The sequence below is a fragment of the Odocoileus virginianus genome, chromosome 17, assembly GCF_023699985.2.
Source record: "Odocoileus virginianus isolate 20LAN1187 ecotype Illinois chromosome 17, Ovbor_1.2, whole genome shotgun sequence".
NCBI classification, from domain to species: Eukaryota; Metazoa; Chordata; class Mammalia; order Artiodactyla; family Cervidae; genus Odocoileus; species Odocoileus virginianus.
Window position 1 is genome coordinate 11,327,968 of NC_069690.1, and position 16,742 is coordinate 11,344,709.

Here is a 16,742-nt window from a genome sequence, read left to right on the forward strand (position 1 = left end):
TATTACCCCAGAAATTCTTATTTGCTGTTTAAAAAAAAAAAAACTTTCCTAAAGATTATTTTCATGACATTTTTAAAGTTAATTTTGTGAATTTTTTTTTTTTTTAACCATGTCATGAGGCTTGTAAAATTTTACTTCACTGACCCAGGATTGAAGCTGGGCCCCAGACAGTGAGAGTGCAAAGCCCTAACCACTGGACTGCCAGGAATGTCCCAAATATGTGATTTTTTTAAGTCATTTTACTGCTGACATAAGCCTTTTAAAAATCAATTATTTTTAACATTCTACATATGCTTTATAATTTTTTGCTCTTGTCTAATATTTTCAAGACCATGACCACATTTCCTTTCTTATTAAATCAAGCAAGTCCTCTAATACATTCTGACATCCACAAAGCAAATACACTTGCAGAAAAGAGTCTGAATTCATGAGGAAATGGTGACAGGAAACAAAAGACGACAAACACGTAAGTAGTTCCTAATAAAGAAGGGAAAAGAAGAAAGAAAAGGAAGAAGAATATACTAGTAACAAGGAAATATGACAGTCATGAAGAGAAAGGAAATTTTAAATATAAAAAGCTTTCAGAGAGAAATACTGTAGGAAAAGGTTATATATCATAAATAATCACCTATACAAATGAATGTGTTATTCCCCACAGAGGGCATAACAAGTTGCCATTTAAACAAACCACCTGACAGAGAATCAAATCCAAAAGAAACTGATGTGCGGAAGTGACAGCCTCCCACATCCTAGACAGTAGATTTTGAAGGAAAATGCGGAATCTTAAACAGCTCAGAGGAGACAAAGACTCAAGAGTAAGGTATCCATCAATGTCCAACTAGGAAATGAAAACAACTCAGGGTATTCATAATTGGGAGCTTAATACAGACAACTGGTTACACAGATGGTGGCCTACTGAATTAGCAACAGCAGGAAGCCAATTCCACCCCTAAGCTAGGAAAACAGGGAGGAAAGCAGGGTGCCGGGGTCACCCCGCAGAAAGGCAAGCAGAGCTGCCCAGGGCAAGAGAGAAGCACAGAGGAAATGCGGCGGCCAACAGAGGGAGAGGGGATAATACTCTCCCTTTCTCCCATCCTCCCTTTCGATCTCCTACCAGTGCCCCCCAAGCTCAGCCAAGAGAGAACAGACAAGCAGCAGCCCTTTGCAAGAGGGAGCAGAAAGGAGCAATGACATGGAAGGAAGATGTCAGAACAAACAGGCCTTGGACGGGCATAAATTCTGCTCAGGAATATAATGTTTTAAAAAACTAATTTCCTGTTTATTTACTTATTTGGCTACACCAAGCTTGGGGTTCCCTCATAGCTCATTCGGTAAAGAATCTGCCTGCAACACAGGAGGCCTGGGTTCGATTCCTGGGTCGGGAAGAGCCCCTGGAGAAGGAAATGGCAATCCATTCCAGTATTCTTGCCTGGAGAATTCCATGGACAGAGGAGCCTCGTGGGCTACAATCCATGGGATTGCAAGAGTCGGACATGACTTAGCGACTAAAGCAAACCACCACCACCACCACCAAGGCTTGCTTGCAGCACACAGGATCTTCAGCTATGACACTCGAACTCTTAGTTGCAGCATGTGGTATCTAGTTCCCCAACCAGGGATGAATCCCCGCCCCCTGCACTGGAAACAGAGTCTTAGCCACTGGACCACCAGGGAAGTCCAGGAAAATATTTGAAAGTCTAAAAAGTTCAACACTAATTATTATTGTGCGGTTATAAATCCCATACAACTGACCAAACTTGAATTAACAAAACTTTTTTCCTAAGAAATTGTTATCTTACTTGGATTTAAAGTTTAAGGCTAAAAAAAAAAAAGTTTAAGGCTAGGTACTACATGTACAATCACTCTAAGACTTCTACAATATTAATTCTAATCAAGTTTCTATAGCTGAATATTACTTTTAAATTAAAAATAAATGTTTTTGTATATTATCTAGGGTGAAACAGATCACCAGCCCAGGTTGGGTGCATGAGACAAGTGCTCGGGCCTGGTGCAATGGGAAGACCCAGAGGGATCGGGTGGAGAGGGAGGTGGGAGGGGGGACTGGGATGGGGAATACATGTAAATCCATGGCTAATTCATTTCAATGTATGACAAAAACTACTGTAATGATGTAAAGTAATTAGCCTCCAACTAATAAAAATAAATGGAAAAAAAATAAAAAATAAAAATAAATGTTTTTTTTAAAACTTAAAAAGTCATTTTAAGAGCAAGTAATCTGACAAAAGGTAAGGGTTCTCTTTTTGGAATCAGGTCAACCTCAAACATTTAATTCAGATGCCCCCCAAAAGTTAAAAGCATACCATTTAAATCTGCATTTTCAAATCTGACCCAGACTATTTTCTCCTTTTCTTCTGTTAGAGGTGTTCCACTGTAAGCCTGTACAGTAAACAGAAACATGTGAATGAAAATGTTTTATAGCACAAATACTACTGATATTCAAAACAAAGAGTAATTGAACCCCTCCAACCTCACCAATTCTACATCTTAAGAACTGGCACATTTTGTAATATTTTTATTTTCAAAGAAAGCTATCCAGGAGTCTATAATCTTGATCAGGAAAGGGTTTATAGCCTAAGAACTGCAGAAACCTAAAATACAATGATCAGAGTCTACTGAAAGTGTCACTATAATTCAAAGACACTGAAAAAACTAATCTATACCGGTCAACAAATAAAGCTGAAGAAATAAACCAAACTACCACAAATATTGATTTAGTTTCCAAGTGTTTATGATCAGGCAATTATACTCTCCCTAAAATTGTCAAGATCATTACTTTCTGCTAACCACCAGTTCCAGGTGGAAGGTGCTGGCCAGAGTTGGGGATGGAAAAAACATACTACTTTTTCAGTCTCTTATCTGGCCTCTAGACCCAACTCTTAAGCTTTCTTACAAGCCCACAAGGGTCACAAAGATAAGCATAAACTACTGTGAAGTCACTGTGAGAGTATTAACAGTATCCACCAGCATTCTTTTTAAAGTGAACTATTTTTAAAATTTTTATTGAATCTGTTGCAATATTGTTTCCGTTTTATCTTTTGGTTTTTGGTTGTGAGGAAAGGGGGATCTCAGCTCCCTGACCAGGAACTGAACCTGCACCATCTGCACGGGAAATTGAAGTCCTAACCACCGGACCGCCAGGGAAGTCTCCCATCAGTATTCAAAGGGAGTCATCTCTCCACAAACCAAATGCTTCTATTTAAAAGTACCTACATTTTCTAGGTTGTATATACTTGCAAGCACTGAGGATGTCAACAGAACACTGCAACACGTTCAGTTGTAAAGTTCTACTCAGTTCACAGAAGTTATTTAACATAAACTGTATCGAAAGCTTACAAAAACTACTATCCCACATATAATCTGTGTTATACACAATTTGCTTCAAATTTCCATGTCATTTTACAGCCTTTTTCTGTACTATACAATGTTATTGGCCACTAAAGATATTACTAAAAGACAGGATCATTTTAATAGTAGGTTTAGTAAACAAAAAGAAAATGTTATCTTATATATTCATGTGATTTCAATTGTCTTTGTTTAAAAAAAAAAAACCTGAGATATGTACAGTACAATTAATTCCATTGGAGAAAAGGAAAATCTGTACTAGAACCAACTAATTCATCTACTTTATCGTCAACCATCTCATCCTCATCTTCCTCTTCTTCCTCTGTCTTGCTCTCTTATCCTTGAATACTCTTCTTGGAAATCCCCTGGGTGTCCAGTGGTTGAGAAACCACCTTCAATGCAGGAGAGGCAGGTTCAGTCCCTGCTTGGGGAACTAAGATCTCACATGCTGCAGGGGCAACTAAGACTCAGTGCAGCCAAAAAGAAAAAATCTTTAGAAAAAAGAAAAAAAAAACTTTCCTTATTAAAAATAAAGTTCTCACCTGGGAATAATTTTAGATTATTAAACACAGCACCAAGAGTTCTCATATACCAGTCAACCAATTTCATCTATGATTAACTATCTAATCTAACCAAACCTTACCTTACCATGGCACCTCTGTCAAAACCAGTGACTAACATGGGTGCTTTATTACTAATTAAGCCCCAGTCATTATTGGGATCTCAGCAGTTTTTCCACTAATGTCCTTTCTCTGCTCCAGGACTCAACCTAGGATACCACACTGCATTTAGGATGATCCCTTTTTCCCTATGTCAGGCTCTCCATTAACCTGGTAAAGCAATAATACATTTGCAAATCTTCTTCCATTTAGCATAAGGCTGCTTGTGTGTGTGTGTGTGTGCACTAAGTCACTTCAGTTTCGTTGCAACGCTATGAACTGTAGCCCACCAGGCTCCTCTGTCCATGGGATTCTCCAGGCAAGAATACTGGAGTGGGTTGCCATTTCCTCCTCCAGGGGATCTTCACGAACCAGGGATCAAACCCACCTCTCCTGCACTGCAGGCAAATTCTTTACTGCTGACCCACCAGGGAACCCTTAAGGCAGCATATCACCTCCTTAATCAACATTCTCCCAATTCCTCTGCAACATCTGCAGGGTGTTCTCCTTTGACTTCTGGCCAACATGCAGCATGAAACAAGGTTAAAAGAAGCTTTTTAGTGGATTGGGATTCTTAAGACTTCTTCTCTTTCCCCTTCGGGGAGACACAAGACTTTCACAAGGCTTGCATACTTTTGCTACGTCTTCAAGTTTTCATCTCTCCTCAGTAAACATACTGCTCTTTACTAAGCATTTCTGAGAAAATTCTATGAAGTTGACTGAAGCATCCTGTGTGCCTTCCTGCAGGTTGGCATCTAGAAGGCACGTGACATCATGTCATTTTGCCTCCCAGCTTTTGATGATATCCTTTATTCATGTTTGAGTATTTTATTGTCAGTGAAGCACAGACTCACCGGGTGCTGATTCAGGTTGTTTTTTTTTTCTGATACCTACACACTGCTTTATTTATTTGGCTGCACTGGGTCTTCGTTGCTGCACACAGGCTTTCTCCAGTTGTGGACAGTGGAGCTGTCCACTAGTTGCAGTATGCGGCTTCTCGCTGCAGTGGCTTCTCTTGCTGCGGCACACAGGCTCCAGGCACACGGGCTTCAATAGTTGCGGCCCAGGGGCTCATCAGTTGTAGCTGGAGGCCCCTAGAGAGTGCAGGCTTCAGCAGTTGTGAACGGGCTCACTTGCGCCACTGCATGTGGGATCTTCCCAGACCAGGGATCAAACTGGTGTTCCCTGAATTGGTAGGCAGCTTCCTATCCACTATGCCACCAGGGAAGGCCCCCATTCAGGTTTATCTGCTATCTTACTGCAGGTCAGTGTACTACCACAGAATTTCTCCCCCAGCACTGATTTTTAGCCCTCCTTCAATCAAGACCCAACAGCACTGCTCTCTTATTTAGACTTGAAGCTTTTATCCCATTACTGATACAGGACTTGTTATTTCTCCTTTTATTCCTTATCTGGTTTCTAAAACATATACACAGTCATAAGCACAAAGTTATTACTCAATTTAAAAAAACACAGCAACAATCATTGTGTTGTTTTTTCACTGCAGAGAAAATAACTTCCATTGCATGCCCTTTGTCAAAAGTATTATTTAAATTATAACAAATTATTCTACAGAGACCACATATAATTTGCTTGACTATTACTGATATTTGGGCAGGCTATAATTTTATTGATTGATTGATTTGGCTGCCCTGGGTCTTTGCTGCAGCTTGTGGGATCTGGTCCCCTGACCAGGGATCTAACCCTGGCCCCTGGCCCCCTACACTGGGAGCACAGAGTTTTAGCCACTGGACCACCAGCAAAGTCCTGTGGCTACAATTTTTCACACTGAAAAATGTCAAAATTTCTCACTGAAAAGTTCTGGGCTTTAACTTTTTTTTCTGAGAATTTTTAAATAAGTTTTCCTAAGTAGAATTATTAAATCAAAGGGCACAGCTTAGGGCTTCTACCAGCCATCAATGACATCTGTTAAAACACAGTGGGAATTCACACTATTTGTGACAGCTGAAGAAGCTGATATAAGTCTGACAACACATTTTCTCCCTTTTAGGGATATTTGGAAACCCAGAGAATAATTTTCAGGATCCATGAATTCAGTGATTCCCAGGAAAAAGCAGGAGTTGGAACATAATCTCAGCAAAGATGTATCATTTTCCAAGTGGTTGAATGCCAAATGGCAGATTCTGGATTTGTTGTTGTTGTTCAGTCCCTAAGTTGTGTCTGACTCTTTGTGACCCCATGAACTCTGGCAAGGCAGGCTTCTCTATCCATCACTATCTCTCTGAGTTTCCTCAAATTCATATCCACTGAGTCAGTGATGTCATCCAACCATCTCATCCTCTGTCGTCCCCTTCTCCTCCTGCCTTCAATCTTTCCCAGCATCAGGGCCTTTTCAAATGAGTCAGCTCTTTGCATCAGGTGGCCAAAATATTGGAACTTCAGCATCAGTCCTTCCAATGAATATTTAGGACTGATTTCCTTTAAATTAACTGGTTTGATCTCCTTGCTGTCCAAGGGACTCTCAAGAGTCTTCTCCAGCACCATAGATCAAATACATAATTCTTCGGTGCTCGGTCTTCTTTATGGTCAAACTCTCACATCCATACATTACTACTGAAAAAACCACAGCTCTGACTAGACAGACCTTGGTCAGCAAAGTGATGTCTCTGGCTGTTTAAAACACTGTATAGGTTTGACATAGCTATTATTCCAAAGAGTAAGAGTCATTTAATTTTGTGGCTGCAGTCACTGTCTGCAGTGATTTTGGAGCCCAAGAAAATGAAATCTGACACTTTTTCCACATATCCCCCACTGATTTGCCATGAAGTGATGGAACTGGATGCCATGATCTTTGTTTTTTGAATGTTGAGTTTTAAGCCAGCTTTTTCACTCTCCTTTTTCACCTTCATCAAGAGGCTCCTTAGTTCCTCTTCACTTTCTGCCATTAAAGTGGTATCATCTGCATATCTGAGGTTGTTGATATTTCTCCCAGCAATCTTGATTCCACCTTGTGATTCATCCAGTCCAGCATTTCACATGATGTACTCTGCATATAAGTTAAATAAGCAGGGTGACAATACACAGCCTTGACGTACTCCTTTCCCAATCTGGAACCAGTCCTTTGTTCCATGTCCACTTCTAACTGTTGCTTCTTGTCCTTGCATACAGGTTTCTCAGGAGGCAGGTAAGTTAATGATGCAGAAGTAGATTTTTTTTTTTTAATTCCATTTCTTTTTCTACGATCCTGCGGATGTTGGCAATTTGATCTCTTGTTCCTCTGCCTTTTCTAAATCCAGCTTGTATATCTAGAAGTTCTCGGCTCATGTACTGTTGAAGCCTAACCTGAAGCATTTGCAGCATTACCTTGCTAGCCTGTGAAATGAGTGCAGTTGTGGGGTAACTTGAACATTATTTGGCATTGCTTTTCTTTGGGACTGGAATGAAAACTGACCTTTTCCTGTCCTATGACCACTGCTGAGTTTTCCAAATTTGCTGGCATAATGAGTGCATCACTGACAGCATCATCTTTTAAGATATGAAATAGCTCAGACAGAATTCCATCACCTCCACTAGCTTTGTCTGTAGTAAGACTTTCTAAGGCCCACTTGATTTCACACTCCAGGATGTCTGGCTCTAGGTGAGTGCCCACATCATCACGGTTAACTCGGTCATTAAAAGCTTTTCTGTACAGTTTTTCTGTGTATTCTTGCCACCTTTTCTTAACATCTTCTTCTTCTGTTAGGTTCTTGCCATTTTCGTCCTTTATTGGGCCTATCTTTGTATGAAACATTACCTTGGTAATTCCAATTTTCTTAAAGAAATCTCTAGTCTTTCCCCTTCTATTCTGGATTAAATGTGGAAAAAAGGGACCATGGGTCATCAAATCTGGTCTACCACCTGTGTTCACTGGAGAAGGAAATCGCACCCCACTCCAGTATTCTTGTCTGGAAAATCCCATGGACAGAGAAGCCTGGTAGGCTACAGTCCATGAGGTGTCAAAGAGTAGGACACGACTTAGTGACTAAACAACCTGTGTTCATAAATCAAGCTTTATTTTAATACAGCCATACCTTTTATGTGAAATGCAGTAGTGAGCAGTTGCAGCAAAGACTATATGAGCTGCAAAACTTCTCTGGCCCTTAAAAGAAAGGGTCTGCCTGACAACGACTGCACAAGACCAAGAAGCTTTTTTTTTTAATTTGGCTGCTCCAGGTCTTAGTTGAGGCACATGGGATCTTTAGGTGAAGAATATAAACTCTGTTGCAGCATGTGGGATCTAGTTCCCTGACCAGGGATAGAACCCAGGCCCCCTGCATTGGAACCATGGAGTCTTAGCCACTGGACCACCAGGGAAGTCTCTAGACTATGAGGCCTTTAGGACAGGCACTGAGCATCCCTTAACACAGCACCTGATCGGTGGCGCCTGGTTGAGAAAGTCTGCTGCCTGAATTTTTGCTTTCTTTCCATAGTCAATAGAATAATGACTTACACAATGCAAACTTCTTAAATGACTATTCTGTTTCTTAGATCCATAACTACATCTTTACTTCCACAGGTACCTAACTCTGATCCCAATCTTCACAACTGTATAGCTTATCCCCTTCCTGATGTATAATCCTCATAAAAACTAAGTTAATCTTCCACCTTGCACCATCATAACATTCTTGGCTAAAACCCAATCCGTTTTAGCAGCCCCCTATTTTCAAGCTATTGCTCAATCCAGTATTCTTATTTCTATAGAAAACTCTCCAACTAGTCCCTCAAAGCCTCTGATCACAGCCTCTCTCTTCCAGCTGACAAAAAACTGCTTGCTACGCAGGATTTCCACAAGCACAAAAGGTGCCTTTGAAAAATTTTATATAGGGGCACTCTAACAGGAAGGCAGATCATCAAGATGTTCAAATGCTCCTTCCTTAGAACTAGCCTCATATCAAGGCTCAGGGGTTAAGAAAAAGGTATAGTTTGTAGAAGACCAAGCTGGATTTTGGCCCTGATCGCTCTCTAAGCCTGGGCTTAGAGTGTCTACAGCCTCAGCGACTCTGCTGCCTACCATACCCAGCTGGACAGTTTCCTTCACCATCACATTTCCATTCATTTCAACTGACCCCACTTCCAATGTCCTTTGGAACTTGACTCTTTCACCTTCCTTAGATGTGCATTCCCTGAGCAATTAAATATTCAGCCTGTTACTGCGAGGTGCAGCACTCACTGATATGTTACTACTACCTCTGACTGTTTCAAGCCATTGACTTCCCTACTTAACCAAGTTCCTCAAGAAAAGAAAGCATTTATTTTGCCTTACAGGCCCCAGAGATCTTGCCGTCATGACCTATTTTCATCAAAGTTGACTGAATATAATAAAGGAAGACTAAATATGCCTTAATATTTTCCCTTATTTGAAGAATACAATTGGTGTAATACAATTGAAATCTGGATTTTAGACTTTTCCAGGACCTTCTCCTAAAGCTGGGACACTGGATCTATGAATGCCCTTTTTCATCACTGCAATTACAGATATCATGGCAATCGGAACACTGACAGCACCAGAGAAAACCAGAACCCTCCCCCTTTAGGAAGTCCACTAACCAGAAACTTCCCAAAGATACTGTTTCCCAAGAATCACCTGAGATTCTTCCTAGACACACAAGTTACTGGAGGCCGCCTCAGTTCCCCTGAGACAAACTCACTGGGAGATGGGCCTGGAAATTATTATTTTTAACAAGCGTGCCAAGTGTTACCTATGTTAATTGAAGTCTGGGTGACGGTGCACTAGAGATGATCCCAGGAGAGTTGCTCTCATTCTTTATCCTCCCAGTTACAGAGCAAACAGTAAAGGGCTTACTCTCTTAGAGTAACAGACTGTTGGTCACTCAGTTGTGTCCGACTCTTTGCAACCCCATGGACTGCAGCCCTCCAGCCTCCTCTGTGCAGAGAATTCTTCAGGCAAGAACACTGGAGTGGGTGGCCGTTCCCTTCTCCAGGGGATCCTGACCCAGATCAAACCCAGGTCTCCCGACACTGCAGGCAGGTTCTTTACCATCTGAGCCACCAGGGAAGCCCCAGAGTAACAAGACAAGCTCTAGCTGGCATAAAACTACTTCAACATGAAAGTGATACAGATCAGCACTCAGTATTTGGTTAATATAATATCTCGTTAACCAAATGCAAAGCACATATTGCTTATTTCACTTTCAACAGGCAACATTTAACTAAGACAAGAAAAAGATTTTGGAAACAGAACCCAAATAGGCAGTCCCAAGCCCCATCTCTCAACTAGTACCTCACCTTGATTCCTCTTAGGAAATCAAGTCCTAAAGAAACATAATTATGACAACATCAGCACGAAACTAAGGCATATCTAATAATAACAGCAGGAATAGTTCCACACTACCAATGCTCACGATGCTAAAACATCAAAAGTCTTTCTTAAGTTGATGATACTGGTGTCAAACTCAGGGAACAGAATATTTCAGATTTCCCTAGCCAAGAGTAAGACATGCTATTTCCAAAACCACAGAGATACTTACCTGAGGCACAACATCTTGCAGAAAAGTCACTACACTTTCCATGTAGGACTGCTCCCTGAAAAAAGGGTGAGATGGAAAAAATTTAACATGACAGCTAAATATGAAACAAGGAAAAGCTCTTTCTACAAGCCCTAAGAAAGTTATTCATAATACTTAAAAAAGAAAAAAGCAACTTTCATCACCTGGTAATTCTGCTAACTTGCTTTCTTAATTTTTCTGAATATGTTTTTAAACACAAATGAACTTTAAATTTCTTTCAAACATTAACTCTTCTTAAAAGTCATGCTTTTTTTTGGCTGTGCCAAATGGCATGCAGGATTTCAGTTCCCTGATCAGAGATCAAGCCTGTGCCCCCTGCAATGGAAGCAAAGAGTCTTAACCACTGGATCACCAAGGAAGTCCCTCCACTTTTTTTAAATTGAAGTAGACTCTGGTTCCATTCCTGGGTTGGGAAGATACCCTGGAGAAGGGAAAGACTACCCATTCCAGTATTCTAGCCTGGAGAATTCCAGAACACTGGGTCACAAAGAGTAGCCTCCCTGGTGGCTCAGCTGGTGAAGAATCTGCCTGCAATGTGGAATACCTGGGTTTGATCCCTTGGTTGGGAAGATCGCCTGGAGAAGGGAAAGGCTACCACTCCAGTATTCTGGCCTGGAGAATTCTATGGATTGCATAGTCCATGGGGTGGCAAAGAGTCAGACACGACTGAGTGACTTTCACTTCACTTCACAGTTGAATCACAATATTGTGTAAGTTTCAGGTGTACAGAGCAAGGTGATTCAGTTTTCTATTTTTTCCCAATTCTTTTCCATTATAGGTTATTATAAGGTATTGTATATAGTTCCCTGGGCTATATATTAAATCCTTATTGTTTACTTTATGTCTACTAGTCTGTATCTGTTAATCCCATACTCCTAGCTTATCCCTCCCCTTCTCTTTCCACTTTGGTAACCATAAGTTTGCTTTCTTTATTTGTGAGTCTATCTCTGTAATATAAGTAAGTTCATCTGTACTTGTTTTTAGATTCCACATATAAGTGCTATCATAGGTTTGTCTTTCTTTGCCTGGCTTACTTCACTCAGTACGATAATCTTTAGGTCCATCAATATTACTGCAAATGGCAATATCTCATTCTTTTTTATGGCCACATGGTCTCTTATATTGATATACTGGATTGGCCAAAAAGTTCATTTGGGTTTTTCCATAAGATACTACAGAAAAACCCGTATGAACTTTTTGGCCAACCCAACAGATACAACTTTTAACTTGTACCAAAGGAGTGATGACAGAAGACTTGACTAAACAGGATCTTCCTAAGTCAGAGCAGAAGAATGCCCTAGTTAGAGCAAGAAAAACTACTGCTGATGACTCAGTATTCAATGATGTTCTCTTTAAATTGGTTATAAACCTAATCCTAATCCCTTACCTGTGTACAGCAAAATGAATCTGTTTTGATGCAGGTGCAGGCATTAGGAGTTACTAAGAAATCCTCACAGAATTCTTGACATAGGTAAGACATGGGAAAACATCAAAATGCATAGAAGTGAAGAACTACTAAGGACACTGCATGTGCGTGCGCGAGTGCACTGTCACGTCCAACTCTTTGCAACCCCATGGACTGTAGCCACCAGGCTCCTCTGTTCATAGGATTTCTGCAGGCAAGAATACTTCAGTGGGTTGCCATTTCCTCCTCTAGCGGATCTTCCCAACCCAGGGATTGAACCCACTTCTCCCATGTCTCCTGTATTGGCAGGCAGATTCTTTACCACTAAAACACCTGGAAGCCCATATGAAGGATCCTGAAGATATTTCAAATGTGAAATATATGGGTATCAGCAAATGGAGAAAAAAAGATTATTCAAAACACCAAATCAACTTCATTTTAGAAAAATGTGAAAAATTACATTTGAAGGAAACAATGTGAGTTATCCTAAATCCTATTTTTTAAAAAAGTAACATGCCTTAGATACCTATAAACACTGGTCAGGCCTTCCTCTCCAACCTCATTTTTCTCCCCCGCTCCTTACCTAGCCGGCTTCAGTCACATGCAACTTCAGTTCCTAGACCACACCAAGCTCTTCTCTGAATCAAGACCCTTACATCAGCCTTTGCTCTCCATGGATTCCTTCTCAAAGTCTTCCCTGTCTTTCAGATCTCCAGCCTTAGTGTTACCTCCTCAGAGAGGCCCTCCCTGACAGCCTTAAATCACGCCCTCCGATGTCACTCTCCATCAGAGAACACTGGGCACTGAGCGCAGCCTGTAATTACTTTATGGACTGGGTCCCCCACTGGAATGCAAACTCTATTACAGAAAGGAATCCCTCTCTCATATTTACCTGTTATCTCCAGAATCTTTAAGTCAATATTTAGGTGCAGAGTAGATGCTCAAGCATTACTTGTTAAGAGAACACTGAATAAGTTAAAGAACTTCCAAAAAACACTAAAATTACATGTTGCGTAACGAAAGCAATATATGTGGAATACCATATGGTGAGGCAGCAAGAACAGTGCATAAAGCGCACAGACTCTGGACACAAACTGCCTGGGTTTGATCCAGGTTTCCTTTCTTGGCTATTATCAAGGAAAATTGGTATCTCTCTGCTTTGGTTTCCTCACCTGTAAAACGAAGACTAAAATAGTACCTAACTCATAGCTAATAATATGCTTAACCTATTGCCATGGTCCTTAGTTAGTGAAGGAATTTACAGCCTTGGGAAACACAAGAGGAACAGAAAGGAAGTTTAATGGTAAATTATCATAGTTTGTATGTATTTCTGTTAATCTATGAAGGCAATCTTTATGTAACATGCTAAACTGTCCAAGGGAAATAATCCAAAATGCTACAATTCCCTTATGAACATTTCTGAAAGACTGAAAACAAATTTCATCTCCTTAGCCAGCTATTCAAGGGTCTTGATTGTCCACCCAAACCTCCTTTAAATAGTTCAACTTCCCTAAGATTTCGTTTATGAAAACAGCTTGCCTTTCCCACATCTGCTCACTCCATCCCCTTTGCTGAAAATGTGCCCTTGATTCTAACTGCCCAAATTATATTCTACTTTTAAAGTATGCTATAAATTTTAGCTTCTTAACAAAACCTTTTCAGATCTAAAGTACTCCAACTAAATACTTCCACTAAAATATTCCCTCTAAGTTCTCATGCTATTTTGCTGGCATCTTTTTTATTCATTATAGTGCTTACAAGTATACACATCTTAAACTACATTAGATTATAAGCTCCTAGAAAGTACAGACATGCTCTGTCAAAAAATGCTTAAAATATAGAAATGTACTCTCTGTGACACTGACTTTGAAACTTTCTGACTGAGACCTGGAGTGATATATTTTACATCACAATATAGTATTCTTGCCAAGAAAATCCCATGGACAGAGGAGCCAGGCGGGCTACAGTCCACCGGGTCACAAAGAGTTGGACACAACCGAGCACATCCACACACACACAGTAAACATACACATACATGTGAATGAATATATCTATGTGCTTGTCAGAACACAATACTAACCTCCATTGTCTATTATATTTTAGTTTTTAAATGGTCCTGATCGACTAAACTGATTTAAGAAAGTGAAGTCGTTCAGTCGTGTCCAACTCCTTGCAACCCCATGGACTGTAGCCTATCAGGTTTTGCAGTCCATGGGACTTTTCAGGCGAGAGTGCTGGAGTGGGTTGCCATTTCCTTCTCCAGGGGATCTTCCCAACCCAGGGATCGAACCCAGGTCTCCCCCATTGTAGGCAGACGCTTTACCCTCTGAGCCACCAGGGAAGCCCTGGTGATATAATGACCCACTAACTGTTAAAACTGAGGTTTGAAAAAACAGTACTCATGTGTTTTTCATGTACTCTATAAATGTGCTAAACACATCAAATTAACCCTCCAATTATTGCTTTTATTTGGCTTTGGCAATCAATGATATCTGTCATCCTGTAAAGCCAAGTTAAACAGATTTTCAAAAGTAAGCACTGCTCAGGAAAGAAACCCCACTGCTAGTTACTATTCTGAGTAATCTTTCTTTCACGTATCAGATTCATCTGAAATTCGCTTACGTGACAGCCTGAGGGCGAACCACAGCTCCACCAGTACAACGACTGGGTCTTCTGGGGGAGTCTGTAGCCATTGCTTCATTCACAAAACCTGTTTCCAGAATGAAGAGACAGGGGAAAAAAAGGATCATTACTGTTCAGGATAGGAAGAAAGATATATGGTTGCTTGCAAGAGATCCATTGTCAAAAATACATAAAATATAGGAAAATTTCCCAGCAGTTCCTCTTACACCTGAAAGGGCAGAAGGCAGAATATGAAGAAGTAGACAAAATTACTTTTCAAACTACTGTGAGGTCTTCTTATTTGGACCAAGCCTCAGAACCACAAAACTAGTTAAGACTCTTGTAGGACCGGCTGAGCTCCTGTTAACATAAACTAGGAAGGGATGGAAAGTCTAGCACAGGATCACTTTATAAAACCAAATGTGCTACCTTTGTGAGCCAAAATTAAAGAATTTACTGAACTCTAATGTTGAGATAATAAAAAATATACAAGGTACAGTATTTTAAGACCAAATGGAGCAGTGAGGTAACACCTTCCAAATAAGATCTTTGATAATCTATGAGTAAGACTACATATGTATCCTAATGGGTGTTTTCTAGTCTTCTTGTGGTGATCATTTCAGAATATATACAAATATTGAATCATGGATACACTGAAACTAATCTTTTATGTCAATTATATACTTAAAAAGAGACTGCATGGTCACAATTTAACAAGACTTTCAAAATCATATCTGTTAACCCCTCTGCTATTGTAACCTAATCACCAGAGTCTAAGTAAGTAATAAAAACTTATATGACATTGGAAGCCCTTTATCCTTTCCAGTCCCGTCACTGAATCCTGATTCTTGAATGTCTAAAAAACATCTGAATCACTTGGGAGGTTTTAAAAGCATGGAACACACTTGGTTAAGGTTAAAAGAGATAGCAATGTGAAAGATCTTAGGAGACAGCACACAGCCTGGAGCTAATCTTGAAAGCCCCTAAAGCCACCTCTTTTAAACAAGGGGCATTCTATCACCTTAATGGAAATCTCGCCACAGACGATTCCCATCTGCTACAAGCAAAAGACCCTCCGCCCCAGCTACCCCAGGGACCCCTTCCTCAGAAGGTACCTTCACCTCCAGCCTCTCAGCCCTCTCATTTCCATTCCACCCTTTATTTCTCGAAACACAGCCTCCCAAGAAACTGTCCTTAAAGACCCTGTCTCCCGAGAACGACCCTCGCCAGCCCCTCAGGCCCCACTCTCCTGAAAGACATCAGCGCGGCGCTACCCACTTAACCTCCAACACCGAGCCGCCACTGCCCCCGGCCGCCCTCTGGCCCCTGGCCCTGCCTCCCCTCCCCCTCCGACCTCCACAGCCCCTCCTCGCCGGATCCCCGCCAGCCAAACCTCCTGCCCTCACGCTGCCCGTCCCTGGTCCTCGCCCAGCCTCGCCCGAGCCACACCGCACCACCAGCCCTCTCACCGGCCGCCCCGCCGGTAAACGCTGCGCTCCAGCTCAAGGCTCAGTGTTTGGAGTCTCCCCCTCGTGATTGACGGTTACCACTTCCTACCACGCCTCAGCGGAACTACCTCTCCAGCCAATCCCAGGAGCACACCGGCCGCAGCCGGGCACCGCCCTCAGGGGTCAGCTTCTCCAACCAGCAAGTAGGAAAGAGGCGGGCCCGCCTCCTGAATTGACCCAATCCGCTGGGGCTCGAGGGAAAACAAAACAGTATGTCGAGTTCGAGTGAAGCCGAGGTGTCAGGTTCGGTTGCGAACGTAGGCAGGTGGCGGGGAGTTACAAACACGTCTGTTTTCCTCTGTGCCCAGCGTCTTAGTGGCCAGTCACAAAGCGTCATGCCGCAGAAGCCTGTGCCCCTCACTCGGACGTCGCAGGCTAGCAGTCAGACTCAACACCGGGACGGGTGTGTTTACATCGAATTCTCGCGACAGCTGGTTCGAAGCTGAAAGCACGTGGACATGGCAGCTGCCAATCACTTTTCGCTGGCCACTCAGCCATTCCGAACCCGCCTTCTGCCCCGCCTTTTTCGATGTGTTTACCTTCCGGGAGCTGAGGCTGGTTTGCCCCCGGTGGGCTCCCGGGAGCCGGGGTGGTCATCTGAATGAGGGGTGCGGCTGTCATTTTGTCTTGTTTGACCTAGGTGGTGGACCACGCCTCC

At 41.8% G+C, this 16,742-nt stretch overlaps 1 protein-coding gene across 10 annotated transcripts in view; it reads right to left on the reverse strand.

Annotated features, from left to right (window-relative positions):
- The window catches only part of BCAS3 (BCAS3 microtubule associated cell migration factor), a 581,826-nt gene extending 565,342 nt beyond the window's left edge, over positions 1–16,484 (reverse strand). For 4 of the 10 annotated variants that reach the window (XM_070478583.1, XM_070478588.1, XM_070478591.1 and 1 more), the window contains exons 1-4: positions 16,046–16,483; positions 14,577–14,664; positions 10,511–10,565; positions 2,322–2,397 (exon numbers count right to left, since the gene is read on the reverse strand). In XM_070478583.1, coding sequence (XP_070334684.1) covers positions 2,322–2,397; positions 10,511–10,565; positions 14,577–14,647 — 202 coding nt within the window. In that variant the 5' untranslated portion in view covers positions 14,648–14,664; positions 16,046–16,483. Of the gene's footprint in view, positions 1–2,321; positions 2,398–10,510; positions 10,566–14,576; positions 14,665–15,969 lie in introns of all 10 variants that reach the window. The other 6 variants (XM_070478586.1, XM_070478590.1, XM_070478587.1 and 3 more) reach the window with 5 other exon arrangements.
- Between the last annotated feature and the right edge of the window lie 258 nt (positions 16,485–16,742).